Source organism: Notechis scutatus, chromosome 7 (genome assembly GCF_049901735.1).
Source record: "Notechis scutatus isolate UNSWTSFEM ecotype Mainland chromosome 7, rNotScu1.2, whole genome shotgun sequence".
Taxonomy (NCBI): Eukaryota; Metazoa; Chordata; class Lepidosauria; order Squamata; family Elapidae; genus Notechis; species Notechis scutatus.
The window spans coordinates 15,540,257-15,559,733 of record NC_142015.1 but is presented as its reverse complement, the minus strand read 5'-3'; the positions used below and the strand labels follow the sequence as shown (position 1 = coordinate 15,559,733).

General features: G+C 36.8%; 1 protein-coding gene across 4 annotated transcripts; it reads left to right on the top strand.

The window, feature by feature from the left end:
* Window positions 1-1,422: 1,422 nt before the first annotated feature.
* On the top strand, window positions 1,423-17,685 carry CCDC15 (coiled-coil domain containing 15). 4 transcript variants are annotated; one of them, XM_087969999.1, is made up of 11 exons: window positions 1,423-1,550; window positions 2,988-3,163; window positions 4,017-4,166; window positions 4,673-4,855; window positions 4,962-5,069; window positions 6,092-6,232; window positions 7,540-7,641; window positions 8,750-8,853; window positions 11,377-11,583; window positions 13,117-13,265; window positions 16,661-17,685. In XM_087969999.1, the coding sequence occupies exons 2-11, from the start codon at window positions 2,990-2,992 to the stop codon at window positions 16,777-16,779; spliced, it is 1,437 nt and encodes a 478-aa protein (XP_087826125.1). In that variant the 5' UTR covers window positions 1,423-1,550; window positions 2,988-2,989; the 3' UTR covers window positions 16,780-17,685. The 4 variants fall into 4 exon arrangements, with proteins under 4 accessions (XP_087826125.1, XP_087826122.1, XP_087826123.1 ...); XM_087969996.1 differs by having other exon boundaries at window positions 1,435-1,550; window positions 2,959-3,163; XM_087969997.1 differs by lacking the exon at window positions 1,423-1,550 and adding an exon at window positions 1,655-1,790 and having other exon boundaries at window positions 2,959-3,163.
* Window positions 17,686-19,477: the final 1,792 nt, after the last annotated feature.

Genomic DNA, 19,477 nt, shown 5'->3' with positions numbered 1-19,477 from the left:
CCTATTCACAAACAAAACACCTTCACCTCCAGGTGATGGGATTAAGGACAGGACAGGACCTTAACCCCATTCATTGAGAAAAGCAGAAACAACACTGGTCCAATTAAGAAAGGCAAACTAGCAGCAAACTAGCAGGATAAAATCAACTACACATGCCTGACAGGATTAGGTTCAGGAAGCTGATAATCAAGTCCCATCAGAAGCCTTTGCGAAACAAATAAAACAAATCAAATAATAAAAGCACACAAAGCAAACCTCAAAATTACAAAATACTGTAAACTGTATAAAAATCCTTACATTCATCAAGCTAATTTGTCAGCTGCCCCAGAACCACATGCTGTTGCTATATCTGCTCATCAATAAACAGGCCTTTTTTCTTAAGCAGCCTCCATTTTATTCCTGTCTTGGAACTGGAACTGGATTTTTCTTCCGATACTTTTTGGAAAGGTAACTTCTTTTTTTTAAAACGTAGCTTACCTTTATTATTTATTATACCCCACATTTATCATTTAGAGTGAAATTCTTTGATACATTCTGATCTGGCATTGCTGATTTGTTGTGAATAAAAAGTGGGTTCCAAAGATTTGGGCAGTTCCATACTATTCAAGAAGCAAACAACTCTGCTTCAAGAGGAAATCCTTTAATTGCTATGCATTATCCGTGGTGATAAATGATTGCGGTGCAGGAGTTAAAAGACAAAGAGCACACGACAAGAAAAGGAACACAGGGTTTTATATTTATAAATCCCTATCTATATTTATATTAGCCAATAGAAGCATGTCACATAATGAAGCAAAAGATTCAAGGAAATGGCAATGCAGCATTCATTGCACAACAGATCAACACCGGGCATCAATTTCTCAATTAGATACCAAGTCATCTTAAAAGTGCCAGGCAATGCTGGGCATATAATGTCATTCAATTGAAAGATATTAGTTGGAATCTTTTTCATAGATGTCAAAGCAGTTGAAACGCAATTTAAGATTTGCATTCTGTAGCAGATTGATTCAGGATTATAATTATGATGTATAGATGTCTGACTTTGGGGGCAACTAAATCTGGGCTGCATTGCAAAACTCCAAATCAGACCTAGAGGGCAACCAAGAGACGTTTTCTGAATCTCTATAGTCCCCCTCTAGAGGTCACCCGTATTTTTGCAGATACCTTCCTAAACCATTGCCAACTCTTTTTGCGCGTTCGGGCCACCCAGCCTATCAGCTCCACTATAACAGCTTCAACAGCGAAAGTGGGATGCGGCCTTTAATTTAAACCAAGGCATCTGATTGGCGCAACCAATACCTAGTAGGAGCCGCCTTGAGTTGAAGGGCGGGGTCAAATTTCAAACGAATCCAAAGCGCAGCCAAAGGCTGTAAGAGAATACCGACCAATCACACGGCCGAGCCCGGCTTACAATGATATCACGGCCGCTTCTCCGCCCGGATTGGTGCCCGGGGGAAGACGGGGAGGAGTCATCGCGCGGTTGAAGCGGAAGCGGCGCGAGGTTTTAAAACGACGGTTGGAGAGAGAAGCCAAGTGGACTGTTTCTGAGGGTGAGGAAAGAAGACGTGATCGCGCGGGGATAAGAGGAAGGGGGGGGGTTTGGTTGCCATGGCAGCGGCGCCACAGGTCCAGCGATACCGGCGCCAAATCTCGCGGGAGGAGGGGTTGCCATGGTAGCGGTTGAGTCCGAATCCTAGCCGAGCGGGGAAGGTGCGGGACGGAGGTCGGCTTCTGGGATGGTGTGAACCCGGAGGGACGCGATCTTTCCCTGCGGGGGCTGTTGCCTACAGGTGGGAAGGTTCTCCGTGGGCCCGAGAGGCGCAATGAGGGGCTCCCCAGTGGGTTCTCTGGGCGGCGGGTGCCGTGGCTGCTGATGGCGACCCTTCCACAGCTTCGCCAAAATGGCCTACGGTATGAAAAAGGCTGGGAGGAAGCATATTTAGGAACTTTGGATGGGTGGTATGGGGGCCAAAAGGAGGTAATTGAGCGGGTCCCAGAACAGTATGAAGCCCCAATGCAGAGATTTCACGTGACAACCGCACCCGCTTGTCCTTACCTGGCTACCTAGCCAGGGGTCTCCAACCGTGGTAACTTTAAGACTGGTGGACTTCAACTCCCAGAATTCCTCAGCCAGCTTTGCTGCCTGAGGAATTCTGGGAGTTGAAGTCCACCAGTCTTAAAGTAGCCAAAGGTTGGAGATCCCTGAACTAGACTGTGCCCCACCTTTAATAAAGTTCCTTGCAGAAAAAGTCACCGTTAATGCTAAGAATTGTTTAGATGTTTATTGTTTACATGTGTATGGACAGGTCTGCAGACGTTCAAGCAAATGAACAATGTAATTGTACTATGTAATTTTTAATTGTTACATCCCCTCTTTTTGCCACATGGGAAAAGGATACACTCTGCATGCATAGACTCCAAACTAAGAAAATAATTGTATTTAGCTCTAGTTCTATAAAGCCCATAGTCTTTAAATCGCTGATGAAAACTGAGGAGAAAACTAAAATATCTTCTTCTCACCCCCACCTTTTTGTCCCAGCCAGTTCGGGAGGCCTAAATTCTGTTTTAATTAAAGCTTTTAATGGGGATTCATATAATAAGAGATAGATTTATTGATAGATGATGCCAAGCAAACAAGGGATTGTATGGATATGGAAATTTTGAAATGGTTATGCAAGAAAGGTTAAATTTTGGCTTGTAGGAAAATGATCTTAGGACAGTAAGAGGACTCTGAGAATGTCAGCATTGTAGGGCTACATGATCTCTTAGAAAATGTTGCAAGACATTTTTGCTGGCTTTGACAGAAACAGGGCAGGACAGCATTTTTTTTTTTAAAGTAAGCTTGTATTTCCAGTTAAATTAGCAACTATCTTTAAAGGGTGATTCTGGCACATAAATAGAGCTAGGCCTTTTTCTTATGAACTAATGCTTATTAAGCATGACTGTGTCTTTCCATAGGAAACCCTGGCCTTCCTGTCCTGTCGCAGAGATGGTATTACCCGACAAGGGGCTACAACAATACTGTTCCCAGAAAATTGCCCAGACTAAATTGAGGCCTCCATCAGTCAACTGGAATGTATTAGCAGGAAGAACTCAGTGCATAGCACCTGTTGGGGCCTGGGTGGAGAGTGCCCAACATGATGGAGAAGAGAGCCCAGTTTTTGTGAGTATTAAGTGTTAAGTTACCTAAATCAATATCAAAAATTCAGACTATTAAGCTATCTGGTTAACTTTCTACTCCAACTGGCAGTGGTTCACTGAAATCCCAGATGTTCCTAAGGTCTTGGAGATAAAATCTAAAACTTCTTCAGGTTGTTGTTGTTAGTTGCGAAGTCATGTCATCACGACCTCATGGACAATGTCCCTCCAGGCCTTTCTGTCCTCTACCATCTTCTGGAGTCCATTTAAGCTCGCTCTGACTGCTTCAGTGACTCCATCCAGCCCCCTCATTCTCTGTTGTCCCCTTCTGCTATTGCCCTCAATCTTTTTCAGTATTAGGCTCTTCTCCAGTGAGTCTTTCCTTCTCGTTAGGTAGCCAAAGAATTTGGGTTTCATCTTCAGGATCTGGCCTTTTAAAGAGCAGTCAGGGTTGATCTCCTCTAGGACTGACTGGTTCAATTGCCTTGCAGTCCAAGAGACTCGCAGTAGTCTTCTCCAGCAGGTTGGAGTAGTTATCTAACAACTATTTCTGTTCTGAGGGATTGTGTAATGGTAGTATACTTTTGAATGGTAAACATCAAAACAATGTATAACTTTTAGGCTGTGATTTACTCCTTTTAAGTAAGCTAAATGGGGTTTCTGTAACCCTGCCATTGCTGTTAGACTCCAATTCCTGTCATCTCTGATAATAGGCCATTCTGGTTAGGACCCAGAGATACTGGAATCTAACATCTGGAAGGCCACTAATTGCTATTCTGTTTTAATAAACTTAGTAAGTGTTAACAGCAATCTTGATGCTATTCTGAAGTATGGTTCCCTTGTCATCTGTTTATCTGGTTTAATGCTAATTATTTCAGGCTACAGCTATTCAGGTTGAAAAAGAATACAAAGAACAAAAAAAAGAAAAAGAGAAAACATTGAAACATTTTCAGCAGGAAGTAAAACGCAGGGTGAACCAACGTGTTAATCTAAAGAGGAAACAACAGTTGAAGACATCTTACGAAGCTGTAAGGTTCTATTTCTGTTAAATATGTTGTGAATTTCTTCTTGAAAACTAAATTTCTGTGCAATAAAAAGCATCAATTTAGTTTAGAGAGTACTGTTATTGTAATCTGCCTGTTTCTTTTCTTATCATAAGTGAAGTTATTTTAACATAAATAACATAAAATTGTTGGGTGGTCTTAGTTTTTGCATTTTAAAAGACACCACTCCTTAGTTGCACAGGCTACTTAATTACATATTTTAACTATTGCTGTTAAGCCTTCTTGACATTATTTAGTTCATATTTACTGCAATCTAACTCCGATATCTTCTTCTCAAATAGTTAGAAAACAATTTAATAGAATCCATTTATCAGTAAAGCAATATTTCAAGGATTATTTTTAATCATATGCATCTGTTTCAGTTTGAAACTACTAATCTCTGTGTATACTTTTCCTTTCCCGTCACTTGATACCTATTTCTTTCTCATTGTCATTGCAGCTCATTCTCACACTTTTTTCTCCTTTGACAGGCCCTGAAAGAAAGCTCTGTTATTATAGGATTTTCAGATTCTGCGTTGCGGTTGACCCCCAAGAAAAATACATGTCTCTACAGATACACCAGAGATTCTGCCGTTGGCAATACTAATGACAAAGTCACCTATGTACAGCAAGCAGATTACATGCCGGAGCAGTTCTCAAATCTAGCCAAAACTGTAAATGTTTTTTTTCTGTTTTGAGTTCTCTGACTTAATACACTAATGGCAAGCAAAGCCTGTTTATAATGTGTGCTAACTGCTTCTTTGTATAAATCTCTTTCAGGTAAGGAAAACGGTGCAACAGGTCCGTCACAAACTGGCTTCTCGAAAAGCTGTTCCAGAAGGAAATGAACCTCCAGGAGGTGCTCATCAGACTCCTCCAAGAAGACAGGTCATTAGCACAGAGATGCTTATAATGTCACGCATGCTAAGAACTGTAGTATTTGTTCGGCTGGAAAGCAGGAATAACATTTCCATTTACTAAGTTTTCCTTAAAACCGTAAATCAAGGCATGGCAGGAAAATGGGACATTTGGGCAGCTGCAGGTTCTGGTTTCCACACTGAACCTTCTACCTACTTTTGAATAGCACTTAGACTTACATACCTTTCATAGTTTTTTAAAGCCCTCTCTAAGCAAACCCTGCACTCAGCATATTGCCCCCAACAATCTGGGTCCTCATTTTTATTGAGATGGAAGGCTGAGTCAACCTTGAGCTGTTGAGGATCTAACTCCTGGTTGTGGGCAGAGTTAGCCTGCAATATTGCATTCTAACCACTGCGCCACCCTGGCTTCTAATATAGGAGTAGATATTTTGTTTGAGAATTCTGGCAAGTACAGCTGCAAATGTGCACTGAAGATGATGTTTGATTTCATTGTAGGAGGTGCAATGACAATAAAGTAAAGTAAACTAAACTAAAACCAACTGGAAGTTATTAAGTTAGAAAAGGATCTTCCTTGCACCAAAATATTTATGCAAGCTTGGAGGGACACATCTCCCTGTGATTTGCAAAAAACTCAGTGAACAGAGGTTTGTCATTAGACTTTACCCTTGATTTGCTTTCATGATGCCCAAACTTAGACAGGATTCAAATGAGTTCCTTACTGAATCTGAATGTTTGTTTAGATATCTATCTACTGCTTTTTAACAGCAGGGTTCTCATGAAGCTGAGTTAGCAACCTTTTCATTTGCCAAGCATTATTTATAATTACCTGGCTACCTCCAACTTTAAAAGAAACCTTGTGCAGGAACATACAGAATCTTCACTGTTCTTGCTAGATATGTCTATCTTGTGGTTTGTTCAATAGTTTTATAATTTTTGAAGACCACAGTTGCAATTTAGGTTTATTGTTGGTGGCTAACTTTTATATGAATTTATAAAAAAATACTTTGGCTGCAATGTCTTTTTTTTAAGAATGCAGAACCTTACAGCACAACTACTCTAAGTCCAGAAGAGGGTGATATGGGAGAACTTCCTCTGAAGGGACACCATGATCTTCCAGCAGAACTTCAAGAACAAGAGGAAGGGAAATGGGACAACACAGAATTTCAAAAAGTAGGACTTCTCAACATCTAGTTCAACTAACCATCTGCTAGTGCTTTACATTTGATAGTCCCAAGAAAGTGGGCCTTCTCTACCAGGCCATCTGCCTTATGCAACATTTTCTTACCCCCACCCCCACCCCAGCAAGGTTAGGTCTATTTCTGTTAATATTCCAAAAATTCCTCAATATCTGCTTATGTCACCAGGCTTGGGAGTCTCAGAGAACCAATAACATTCTAAGATTGTTCCACTATTGTAGTTGATATGATCACTCCATGCCATAATAGGTAAATATCATTAATATATATATATTAATTTTTAATAATATTTTAATATAGTTTTATTTTTTATGATGGTTTTATATATGTGTTTTATTTGATAGTTTACACTTATTTCTTGTGAGATGGGCAGCCATGTATATTTGATATATAAATGAATAAATAACCTAAATTATGTTAAACACTTTCGGCAAAATATTGGCGTTCTTCTTCCTCGAGAGACTATATTATTGAAATGAAGAGCTGCTCCTCTTATATGCCTGTGAATTCTTGAACTGAACATTAAAATGCTTTCTATTTTAGTACTGACAAGTAGTTCAAGATTCAAGCAATATATGGCTAAATTATTATAGCTTAGTTATAATATAAAAACCTTTTTAGTCCTAACAAAACATCCAAGAAATGTGATTTAGACATTTATTGATGTATTGCAGATGTTTCCTATACATTAATTGTTCTTTTGCCCTATAACAATGAATAATTGCATATTGTCGATATAATCCTTTTTATATGCTAAGTATTAGGTAAATATTGTGCTTCTGGTTGTTTTTTCATAGACAATTTTGCAACGTAATAGTGAAATACACCATGGTTAAGGCTGAAGGTTATAAGAGATTTTCTGAATTGACCCTTTATATATAATGGGATTGCAACCAAAGTTTCTATAGTTGTCTTCTTCACAACATAAAGACACTTTTCAGGGAAAAGCTAACTTGGTGGGGTGCTGAAGAGTGTTCTGTTTTACTCTCCATGCTATTTGTCATATACATTTTGGGTTGTCTGGAGATTGATGATTTGGTACAGTTCTATATAGCTGCTTATCAAAACAAAAAAGCTGTTTTCAGAAACCAATAACAGTAATAGGATGTGGAATCATATTCTTTGCTTGATAGTGAGGGTATGTTAAAGTTTGCACTGTTGCATAACAGGAAAGAAGAAGCATTTTGAAAAAATTATGAAAAAAAGCTATCCAGGTTTCAACAGTAGCCTTTTATGATCACATGTATAAGTTTTATTCTCATTGTTTGCTTTTTCTTCCAGGTAAATAGTGATACCATGAAAGATAATAATCCAGCTGATACTGAGGCTCAGGTTGTTCATATATTCTGGCCTGGAATAGAGAAGGAACAATCAAAGAAGCAGGTATATAATCTTAACATGAATTCACCTTACTCAACCCTATCATGACTTTGATCAGGAACCTAATTATGCACCTCATTGCTGATCCCTGAGTAAAGATTAGAATTATTGTTTCTATCCATAGGTGGCAGCACTAGGCGGCCTGACCTGATCCCAGATGTCACCAAAATCCACATAGGTCAACTTGAATAGGCTGTCTGAGAATTCCAAGGCTGGATTGTGAAAATTTAATATAGATCTATAAAAATGGCAGTGACAAACTTTTTGTAACAGTGCCTGTGTGCAATTGCTAGGAGTAGATTTGTGGGTGTCTTTATTTAATTGTGGTCTAATTACTAGCCACCGGAAAGAAGTCTAACTGAAGAGATCTATTTGGTGAACTTCTCCAATAAATTATAACGATACCATATAACCTTGTAATATGTAACTATCGATGAAACTCCCTAATTATGGAACACTAAAAAGAGCAAGGACTAGAAAGTTTTTCTTTCTTTTTTTTAACGGTAAGGTAGCTAATGTCCCAATTCGGGCATGTCCATTCAGCGGAGATAATTCCCAATTCATGCATTTGTGTGAGCAGATATGTGAAAAACAAATCAAACAATATCAATAGATAAGTTATATTTTTGAAAATAGGCCAGATTTAACTTCCAGATTTTCTGTCTCATATGTGGAATGCCCAGGTTCCTTGGTTGTAGGGAAAATGAGATAAAATTTTACATTTTTGTATTAATAAAGCTAGAGATAAATTGTATATACTATGTGCTGAGTTTAATGATACATTTGAGAAACCTTGCAAAAATTTAAAACCATCGTTCCTGCCCACTGACTTGCAATCTAATAGGATTCAGATGAGATTCGAAAGAACAGAAAAATATACTGGTTCACCATGTATTAATTCTTCATCTAATTATTTCATGAGGATATACTCTAAATGCAACCATTGAGAACACTAATGATAGGTGGTCCAGGTTAAATCACTTGTATGGGCCATGCTGTATTTATTGGCCTTTGCTCTGGTCAGGAAGAATAGAGTAAAAATTTCCTCGGTGGTGCGTGGAATAGTACGATCCAGCATTGGGATCCAACTGAAACTCTTCTTTTTCTGTAGCACCAAAGCCAGTATCTGAGATATCGGCGCCTCTTCATGGATATCGAAAGAGAACAAGTGAAGGAGCAGCAAAGACAGAAGGAGTGGCAGAGGAAAATAGACAAGTACACATTCAGTAGATGACCATTCTTTTTTGCCTAGAATCTCTTGAATATAAAAATGATTGCTAACATGCTTTTGCATAAGTAGGTAATAGATGGAGGGATTCTGATTTTAATTAAAGTTCTCAATTTAATAGAAATGTTATTTGAGAATATTTTCTCTTGCAGTCAGCATTTCCAATCCAGCAGTCTTAGTACTTTTTTCTTAGTACATTTGGCAAGATAAAATGAATTGGTTCAATTTGTGCTATGAAAGTAAAGATAACATTGCTCTATACTTTTGAAAGAAAAAAAGGCTAAGGAACTACTGGGTGGTAGCCACTCATTTTTGGTTTCTAAAAATGTCTCTATGGAGCTCAAAAATAAAGATGAGACTGGTATTTTAATGTTCAGCATATCAGCTTCTCATTTCATTAATTTTAGAGGCCAGGAGAGTATCAGAAATAACTGACAGCTGGCAACACAGCTGTTCTGACCTATAGCTTTCCCTTTCCTGTCATAGTTATGGGGCCTTGGTGCAATAGTATCTCACTTGAACTACAGTGAAATGAAGTTAAAAAAGAAGTGCCAAGCTATGGCCATTGTCATTTTTAAAAGTTCCAGAGGAAATTTATTTTATTGGATATATTTAAAAAAAATAAAGTGGTAAAAGAATCTTAGGTCACCTGCGCAAGTTGTACATTAAAGCAGATATTCACTTTCTCATAACATCTGAGGAATCTTCTCTTATGATAAATTCCTACTTGGCAGAGCCTTTTTATACAGGAGAGAATGCTATCTTTTATTGTAAGTATTTGGTTAAATTACCCTTGCTCCCACAGCTATTTACTAGTGAAAACTTTACAATGATGCAGTAAAGTCTGGACAAATATTGAGTTTTAAAGAGATTGCCCAAGGGGGAAAAACAACAGAGTTATAAATAGCTACGTTTTCTTAAGCAGCGTGGTTTTCTAAAACAAATATTTTTCCTTTTAAATTCTTGTGTTTTTCCATTGATTTGAAGAGCTTTTCATTTAGTAAGCTGGCAGCAGCTATGCAATTACCCTCTGATGGTTTGGGCTGAAGGTCAATTTCACCCACCATTCTGTTTTCATGCAATGACTAACCAGACCCCTCTAGGAAATCTAGTTATGGCATAAACGCAACAGCATGTTTGTGCCCTATTGACTAATATATGGGAATATCTTTCTTCTGAATATGGCTATTTCCATTAATGGTGTGACGAAAGACTGTTGTGAGGGACTGAATTTGACTGAATTTTCATGATTTTATAATGAAAGCTCTATGTTGTACCATTCCTGTACAAGTACCAGTGGTCCTTGACGTATAACCATAAAGGAGCCAAGAATTTATGTTGCTAAATGAGAAATTTGTTAAGTGAGTTTTGCCCCCTTTTATGGCTTTTCTTGCCACATTTGTTAAATGAATCACTGCAGTTCTTAAATTAGTAACCTGGTTGTAAAGTGAATCTGGCTTCCCTCTTAACTTTGCTTGTCAGAAGATCTCAAAAGTTGATCACACGACCCGCAGACATTGCAACCTTAATACTGTTATTAAATTTTTGCAAGGTTTCTCAAATGTATCATTAAACTCAGCACATAGTATATACAATTTATCTCTAGCTTTATTAATACAAAAATGTAAAATTTTTATCTAATTTTCCCTACAACCAAGGAACCTGGGCATTCCATATATGAGACAGAAAATCTGGAAGTTAAATCTGGCCTATTTTCAAAAATAAAACTTATCTATTGACATTGTTTGATTTGTTTTTCACATATCTGCTCACACAAATGCATGAATTGGGACATTAGCTACCTCTGTGTTACCTTACCGTTTAAGAAAAACTTTCTAGTCCTTGCTCTTTTTAGTGTTCCATAATTAGGGAGTTTCATCGATAGTTACATATTACAAGGTTATATGGTATCGCTATAAATATGAACCAGTTGACAAGTATCTGAATATAAATCATGTGACCTTGGGGATGCTGCAATGGTCATAAGGGTGAAAAATGGTCATAAGTCACTTTTTCCAGTGCCATTGTAACTTTGAACGGTCACTAAATGAACTGTTGTAAATTGCAGACTACCTGTACACAGAATTCTCTAGCTGAAACACTCTGTCAATATTTTTGTTAGAAACCTAATTTCTCTCCTGTTTTCTTTTGCACTGTCCCCTAGCTCCTCTTATACTAGCTATTGTTTGGAGATATTTTTTTTGTTCTAATGTACAGTTGGTTAGAAACCAAACATTTGCAGGTAAAGGGGGAAAAAGTTGTTAATGTGGAATACACAGTCAAGTATACCACGCAGAAACATGCTAAATAAGATGCAAAACTGATCGCTATGTTTTCAGACTGCTGAAACTAAAGTAACAATAATATGCCTTTAACCAGATTTTATAATCTTCTCTTTATTTCATATAGAAATTTCATAGCAAAACAGAATGGACAGCTGTGTTCCTCTGACATTTGGTTCTGTACTCCAATAACTAATTTAGAATGATTGGAAATTTTGTCTGCCACAGAATTAGGAAAGAAAAGGAGTATCAGCGCCGTGCAGAAGAACAGCGGATGCAGGAGGAACAACGAGCAAAGGAGAAAAGGACACAGGAGATGGCTTCACACAAAAATGCTAACCCCAGGGGGAAAACCTGTGAAAAACTGCAACAACTGAAACTGGAAGACCCAGAAGAAAAGAAAAAACTAGTACAAAAAAATAAAGAATATTCTAGGTGAGTTAAAGTTTATTGGAGTCCAATAAACATGCATTTACAAGCCCTGCCAGACCAGAACAAACAATCACCTGGTCTAGTCTCCTGACAAAGGCTAAAGGCCAAGGTCCTTCTTAGCCTCTAGTCAGGAGATAACGGATGGGGAGCACCACCAGTACAACCAAAGGCAGCTGAACTTCTCCAGGTGTTGAGTACAGGTAGACCTCAACTTACGACCACAATTGAGCCCAAATGTCTGTCATTGAGTTTTGCCCCATTTTACGACATTAGTTGCCATGGTTGTTAAGTGAATCACTGTCATTGATAAATTAATACAGTTAAGTGAAACTGATTTCCCCATTGACTTTGCTTGTCAGAAGGTCGCAAATGGGTGATCACATGACCCATGGCCACTGCAATCGTCAGTAGCCAAGCATCTGAATTTTGATCACGTGCCATGAGAATGCACAATGGTCATTAGTGTGAAAAACAATCATAAATCACTTTTTTCAGTGCCGTTGTAACTTCAAACAGTCACTAAACGAACTTGTAAGCCAAGGACTACTTGTATTTCTAAGAGTTATGTCAAATTGCTAAACCAGCAAACATAATCAGTATCTGGTCATAATACTTGCAGATGCTTCCAACCAACCTTTTCACTTGGTTATCCTGCTCCAGGATATCACAGTAAATTGGTGATAGTTGTAGGACTGACAATTGTAGGAATGGTCCCATTGGTCAGGCACAGCAGCAGCAGCATGTGATTATGGGCAAGCAGAATGACCAGAGGCCACCTGAGGCCCCACATCCACTGTAGAACATGAATAGAAGTAGTACTTGGAGAAATTGAGCCCATCAATTTAGTTGCAGCTCTCTTCTGTGGGCATCTGGATGATTAGAAGTGTGGAAGCTATCAATAAAAGAGAGGACATGTACAGGCTTGTGCCTAATTGTGGATGACCTTCCCACATTTTTTCAAGCATTTTAGATATGCAGTATACCCTGGTTTAAAAAATTACAGCAGGGGAGAGGGAATGTGTTATTTCTGAATGCATATAACATCACATGAAAATACAGTAAGAATCTCATCTTCCTGGACAATTAAATCCACACTTCATTATATTGCTGGTTCTTATCTGAGGTTTGTATTTTGAACTTACTATAGTTATATTAGATTTCCATACCTTTTCTGTAACTATGTGATTGAAGATGTCCTATGTAATGATGTAGAGAATTTTTTTAAAAAAAGCAAAATTAAATTATCTAATATGACAATTAATTACTTTAATTGTAATCATTAAACATTTCAGGGGTTTATGTTAATTTGCACACCGATTGAAAACAACACTTTATGAATCTTGCAATCTTGATTTTAATCCATAAAAGCTTATGTCCCAGTAAACCTAAGTGACCTTATAGCTCCTTGTTTGGTTTGCTTCTTTGTTGCAGGAGAAAAATAGTTGAAATAAGTTGAGCAGATTCAGCCAGGAAATTTGGTTCTAGCGCTAAGGCTTTGAAATTATTGCTGAACAGGAAAAAAAATGTGTTTTGCAGATATGTGGAAGCATTACGAGCCCAGATGCGAGAGAAGATCGACATGTATAATATACATTTGCCTCCGTTGTGCTTTTGTGGGTCAGGTTTCTGGGATACTCATCCCGATAGCTGTGCCAACAACTGTATGTTCTACAAAAACCACAAAGGTATCATAGCTGGAAGTCCCTTTTGCTCCATTATTCTCAGTACCAGCCCTCTAATTTGGATTTGATTCAGTGTATTTTAAAACAGCTGGTGAAATAGAAAAGGCAACTCAGTGCACCACCAGCGATGTCACTGTCTGTGGCAGATGTGCAGTGACATTGAGTGAGATATTTCTAATCTGCCATAACTCTGGGAATGTATTGTTTTTTTTTAAACAAGTTTTATTCAGTTTTCCATATTTTAACGTCTCTTTTTAGTGAACAGCATGAGTACAGGTTTCACATATACATACAAATATGACCATAGTTACATATTCAATTTTTATATCCAATTCCTTATCTTAACAGTGCTTTTATACATTTTCTATTTTATTGTATCATTCCAAATATTTATCTCATTATTTAATTCACTTATGATAACTTCATAATCATTATACTTTAGTACTTTTAACTGTCACATTTGTATATTTCATCTTAAATTCTAATTAAAAAAAAACACTTCTTCTATAAATTGGTTTCCCCCCTGAAATCTCAGTATAAGTGCGCCACCTCTAAGTTATAAATTCATTTATTTTCACCCCTTTTAAATCTCGTTAAAACATTTAACATTATTACCTCAAACATTAAACTTAATAATCCCTTTAAAACTACATAGCATATATAAATCAGATTCTGCATGATTTTTCTCCTTTTAAATTTCATTAAATTTCTCCCCCCACCCCCCAAAAGGACATATTAATCTACTCATTCAAACAGTAAAACAATCCTAAGCCCTAAAGTTAATTCAATTTCAGCTCTCCTATATCATTTCATTTATTTCCATATATTTAATACACATATTCCATTAATTATTCCATTTATACTTAAACCAAAAAAAGCCAACATTTCAATCTTTAAAATATTTCAATATATCTAATATACTTATTCCATTATTTGTTACAATTATCTCTCTACATAAAGAGGAAGAGCATTAGATTCCATTATCCGAAAAATAACAATTCTGTTTTTCCATCTTGTCAGCCTATATGTCCCTATTTCGTAACTATTAATTTATTTATATTACCCCTCAATACCTTGCAGAATCCCCTTTCTATATAATAATCACCCATTAGCTCTGTGCCCAATTAAGGATTTCCCCATTTTTTTACAATTCCCATATTTCTATGTTACCAAATCCTGTTTCTTGTCCCTTCTTTCCCCCTGTCTTTTCTCCTTTGTTCTTTCACTCCAGTTTTTATCCCTCTCTCTGTTTATAGCTTCCTTTCACCCTTTGAATTTCTGCTGACTCTTTCCCCCTTTTTTAATTCTTCAGATATTCCCCTTTTTATTTAATTTCTTAAATCTCCTGTATTTATTTCCAACTCTTCTTTCTTTTGAGAGTTCTTGGTTCTCGATGATCACTAAAGATGGTCTCTTCTATGATTTGCTCCACCTCCTCTTCTGCCTTTTGTCTTTGTTGTTCATATACTGCTGTCGCATTTTCAATAAATTTTAAAGCAAAACCCAGCGATTCACCTCGTTCTTGTAGTGTTTCTTTCATTTTTCTGAGTTCCATTTTTAATGTCAGAAGAGAAATTGCCATTTTACAACTTTCCAATTCGCAATTTAATCCAAATAGTATCTTTAAAGTTTATTTCCAACAATCAACTTTTCTTCCTCTCAAGTTTTTAAGTTTCCGCTAATCCAGTGCCAAATTCATGTCAGAATCAGCAACTAATCCAAAGGCAGAATCTTCCTAATTCTTTCTTTGTTACAATATTTCAATTTTTCAAAGTTCTTGCTTTATTGTATCAATTTCCATGCAATTTCAACAAACAAGAATTTTTTAAAAGAAAAACAAGTTGAGTTTAACTGAGATGGCACTCTTTATTATGCTAAGTCTTCACCCCCTCTTTTCTTTTTTCTTCTCTATTATTCAGAGCTTTTTAAACCACAACTTTCCAACAAAAAAAAGATCAAATCCCATTGATATCAGATTTCCTCTTTAACAGTCTATAGTTCAGCTTTATTAGTGCCAATATAAAATCAAAGTATACTTATCCAAGTTGATTATATAGTTCCTTCTCCAGCTTCTACCTTTTGCGGTTTCGAAGCCCCGACGCTATCAAAAGCAATTCACACCTTTTTTTTCTCTTTCTCTTCGCCGCTTAGATCCTTTCTTAAAGATTCTTTGAAATGTTAATCCTGGGGGTATTTTCCATTTGATTATATTGTCCCGTTCCTCCTGCTGTTCGCTTCTTTCTCTCTCTCGTGCACAATCTTATTCCTGTCTAATCTTCCCCTTCAGGGTGGCCATTTTAGACCACCGCTTCAGGCGTCTTTGGGAGGGAGCAATTGACAAGCCAGGGAGGGGATTTGCGACTCCCCTCTACCCAGCTGACGGTCTCCCCTTCCTCTGCCACCCCTACGAGGTAACTTCTGCTCCGAATCCAAAGGATTGGGGCTCTCCGACACCGAAGCATGAACCAAAGCCGCGCACGATCACGGTCAGCGGTCCGTCTTTGGGGAAGCCCAAAACAGGAAGTCAACTCTGGGAATGTATTGTTAATTACAGTTTGAAATATCTTCTTCCACAATTTTCTCTTGCAGTTGTTGATATACAGTAAGATTTGAAACAAATTCGGTTTCTACCTCAGTTTGACAGCATTTCAGTTCTGTGAAAGGGAGAGCTCTCTGAACTTAAGTTACAGTTGTAGTAACCAGCTAAAAAAAAATGTCAACTAAATACTAAATAAACTACATGAACAGACAGATTCTAAATCTGTAGGTGTACACTATAAACAACAATAGCTCCCAAGATTGCCTGCTATGATCAGGTATTGTTCATTCAAAACTTAAAGCAATATTTCTTTTCAAAGATGAAATAAAGAAGGTGGAATACTGTACTTCACAATGGAAGTTGCTCAAATTTAACTTTCTTTGCCTATCCACAGCTGTACGTTCTGTTTCGTTATACAAAATCCCTGCTGCTTCATACTGTAGCAAATATTTTTAATTATTGTGAAACCAGTGGAGGTTCTCTCCTTTGAAGAAACTCATTTGTATAAAGAAAGGTTTTAACTTCTGATTTTGGGTATAACGCAAAGACTTTGAACTGTGATTCTTACGGACAAGCAATGCAACATAAAGAAACCATTTTGCCCGTATCAGACTGGTAGACTCATAACTATGCAGTTAGATAAGAAAGCCTCTAAACTGCCTTAGAATACACACGATTAAACTTGTGATTGTGGTAGTAAAATCCATAAACATTGAACTACTACATTGATTGTATAGCCTTTACTATTGTAGAGGACAAAATGTTTATTTTCCAAGTAGCACATAATTCTCCATCATGCTTTCCATTGTTTTTGCCTTCAAAACTGTATACATCCCAATAAAGCTAATTTCTCTTTCAGCGTATGCTCAAGCTCTGCAAAATGTCATCTCCTCTTGCGATATTTTGGACAGGGGCTCAAACACAAGACTTTCCATCCATACATTTGCTGTTGTACATGCTCGTTCTAAAAATTCCTGACAGAATTGGTGAAATTGGTGCCTCCTTCCCAACCTTGTCTGTGAAAGTAGGCGACTACGAACACATCAATTCTGAATTTTCTCCCAGGTTGGATTAAAATAAATAGATTCAGAAGAGAAGCCTTCTCACATTTCTTTACTTTTCTGAAAGTAATACTCTGTGCTTTGTTTTCTACAGGATAGTAATTTGTCAAAAACTTTAAATTCTTCGTTATTTGTTCATGGGTGGAAAATGTTCTTAGATCAATTTTATTGCCAGGCAGATCTGTATCTGTCAACCTGTGAGACTTCTGCCCAAAATTTAGGTGGATTTTATGCTTTGGGGGTGTGATACGATATTAAGATACATTATGTTTCACACTGGATTTCAAACCAAGATACCTGCCTCTTCCAAGATTTTGAAGTGTAAATTGTAAAATGTAAACCTTGGTCTTTGGGAAAGCCTTTGAAAGGGATTACTCGAAATGAACAGAATCGTTACTAATCATGACAGTGCTTAGTCAGCATCAAGACAAGATGAAGGAATGTTCACATTGAAGAAATTGAGAAAATAACCCAGTTTCTAAAATAAAATGAATTAGTCTTGTACAGTACTTGGTTTTAATTTGATGTTGGCTGTAGGCTGGGAGTCTCTTGTTTGTGATTTGCACATTTGACAGGACAACTCAAAGAATAGTAAAATAATACATATTTCTATGCCTTTTTATTATTATTTGGATATATATATTTGAATGCCTCTGAACTATATTTAAAAAGTGAAACTTTAAAACTGAGTGTTTGGCACATGTTAACTGAAGAGATTTTTATGTCAGCTTGTCCAATTTTCAAGCTTTGCAGATCTGTTAGGTAACATGCAGACAGAGTTTTCTGCTCCCAACATATTCCAATAAAAATGTTTTATATTTTATATCCAAGTGTCCACTGTCAATTCTGCTTATCTCTTGTGAATTCTGGGAATAATAACATATGAAAAAGATTTTCTACTAATCTCATGATGGTTCATGATTTAATTGGAGTAACTGCCAGAATCCTGACATTATGTCTGCTTCTTTTAAAGTGAATTGCTCATAAAAATGATGTTGCAATAGAAAGTGAGAGGTTTATAACATATAATTACATTTTTAATGTCTGTGTCTTTCCTGCAACACATGATGGTATAAAAATATCTTCAGATGTTATATTTGTTCATTGTTTAACCAAATTTTTAAATAACAAAATGATATTGACCTAAGAGATTTCCAAGTTGCATTACAAGTGAGTAAAACTGCTCTCATTATACTCTTAATTACCACTATGGTTGGTCATGTTGGTTACTAGATTCTTGAAAAAACAAAATACAGTATTAAATCCTCAATAGTGAAAATGCTCGTTGCTGTTCTTTCCTCTTCAGCAGATGTAGTAGACTTCCACAATTACTATGTACACTTATGATTTCTTAAAATATTCAGAACATTTTCCACTGACAACAGGAAAATAATGTAAATTTTAAAATCCCTATAAATCTGGGAATATAAACTTTATCCTTGGATTTTCTTTAAATGGTAGTGTTAAACAAGCTTCTTAAACATGTAAATATAGAAGTTAAAAAATCTTGCTTCAGTCTAGTTAATGGTTATAGCAAGTCTTTACGACTTTTCTGATAGTTCATTTCCAAGGACAGTCTCAACTTTAGCACCATTTTAAAGCTCAATAACTTTAAATGGATGGAAAAAAATTACATATGTACTTAGTTATCTTGGCTTTTTTCCTGCTAAAGGTCTCCACTCAAAGTTGTATTGGAAACTTATCTTCACCTACATTTCGATCAGAATTAGTCTGCTGTGTCATTTCTCTAAATTGCATTATTTGTATGTTAGAGAGTGGTAGTAAGGATGTAAAAATATTAAACAACTATATTTTAGGTGCAATAACAAGCAAAGACAAGGTAAAACAAGAATGATATTAGCTGAGACGCCTAGTCTCCCCATTTGGAACTCTTCATTTTTTGTAATTTTATAATCCACATTTCTTACATTTTTTAAGCCTAAATTATTCAGGCTTTAATATTTTAATTTATTAAATTGTACACTGACTAGAGCCTCTCTGTGAGGAAGATGAGTTATTAAGAAGTTTGATTTTTATATATGTAAAAAAAATCTGCTTTTTAAAAACTGGCTGTTATTAATTGCTTATTTAATAAGCAAATTTCCCCTTTATCTGAATTTTCATTTAAGAAGTGGTAGGTGAAAAAGAAAGAACAATGGCTTTTCTTACAATCATTCTACTAGAGGTTTTGTGGAACTGGAGAACATGAGTGCATTGGTGCTAAACCAACTCTGCCCTTGACTATGGACCTTGATAATCATGATATGCTAGGTTGCCAATTGTGTTGCTAGTCTTTCTCTGCCTGGTCAACAGGGCAATAAATTCTACCTCTGAGATCCAATTTCATTCAGGCTGCTATGGATCCTCCTGAACCCAGAATCATCTTTTAACGACCCCATAATTCTTGCGAGGTGGAGTCTGGACAACTGAATGGAGCTAACAAGAGTGTTTTAATGGCCGGGTGCCCTTCCTGTCACCAATATGGAGTTTTGTTCAGCAGATATATTCTCAGTGTGCCCAGAGAGAAATATCTGCCTCTACCTAGGATCAAACTCCAACGCACCACTCGTCTTGAACCCAGAATGTGCAACATGAATTAAGGCCAACCATAATAC

Bases quoted from the DNA above. Each gene is read 5' to 3' on its own strand.
- CCDC15 (XM_087969998.1), top strand. From the start codon at position 1,874: ATGGCGACCCTTCCACAGCTTCGCCAAAATGGCCTACG. The intron at 5,070-6,091 runs GTCATTAGCACA...CTTTTTTTTAAG, and splicing joins AGACTCCTCCAAGAAGACAG to AATGCAGAACCTTACAGCAC. The intron at 6,233-7,539 runs GTAGGACTTCTC...TTTTTCTTCCAG, and splicing joins ACAACACAGAATTTCAAAAA to GTAAATAGTGATACCATGAA.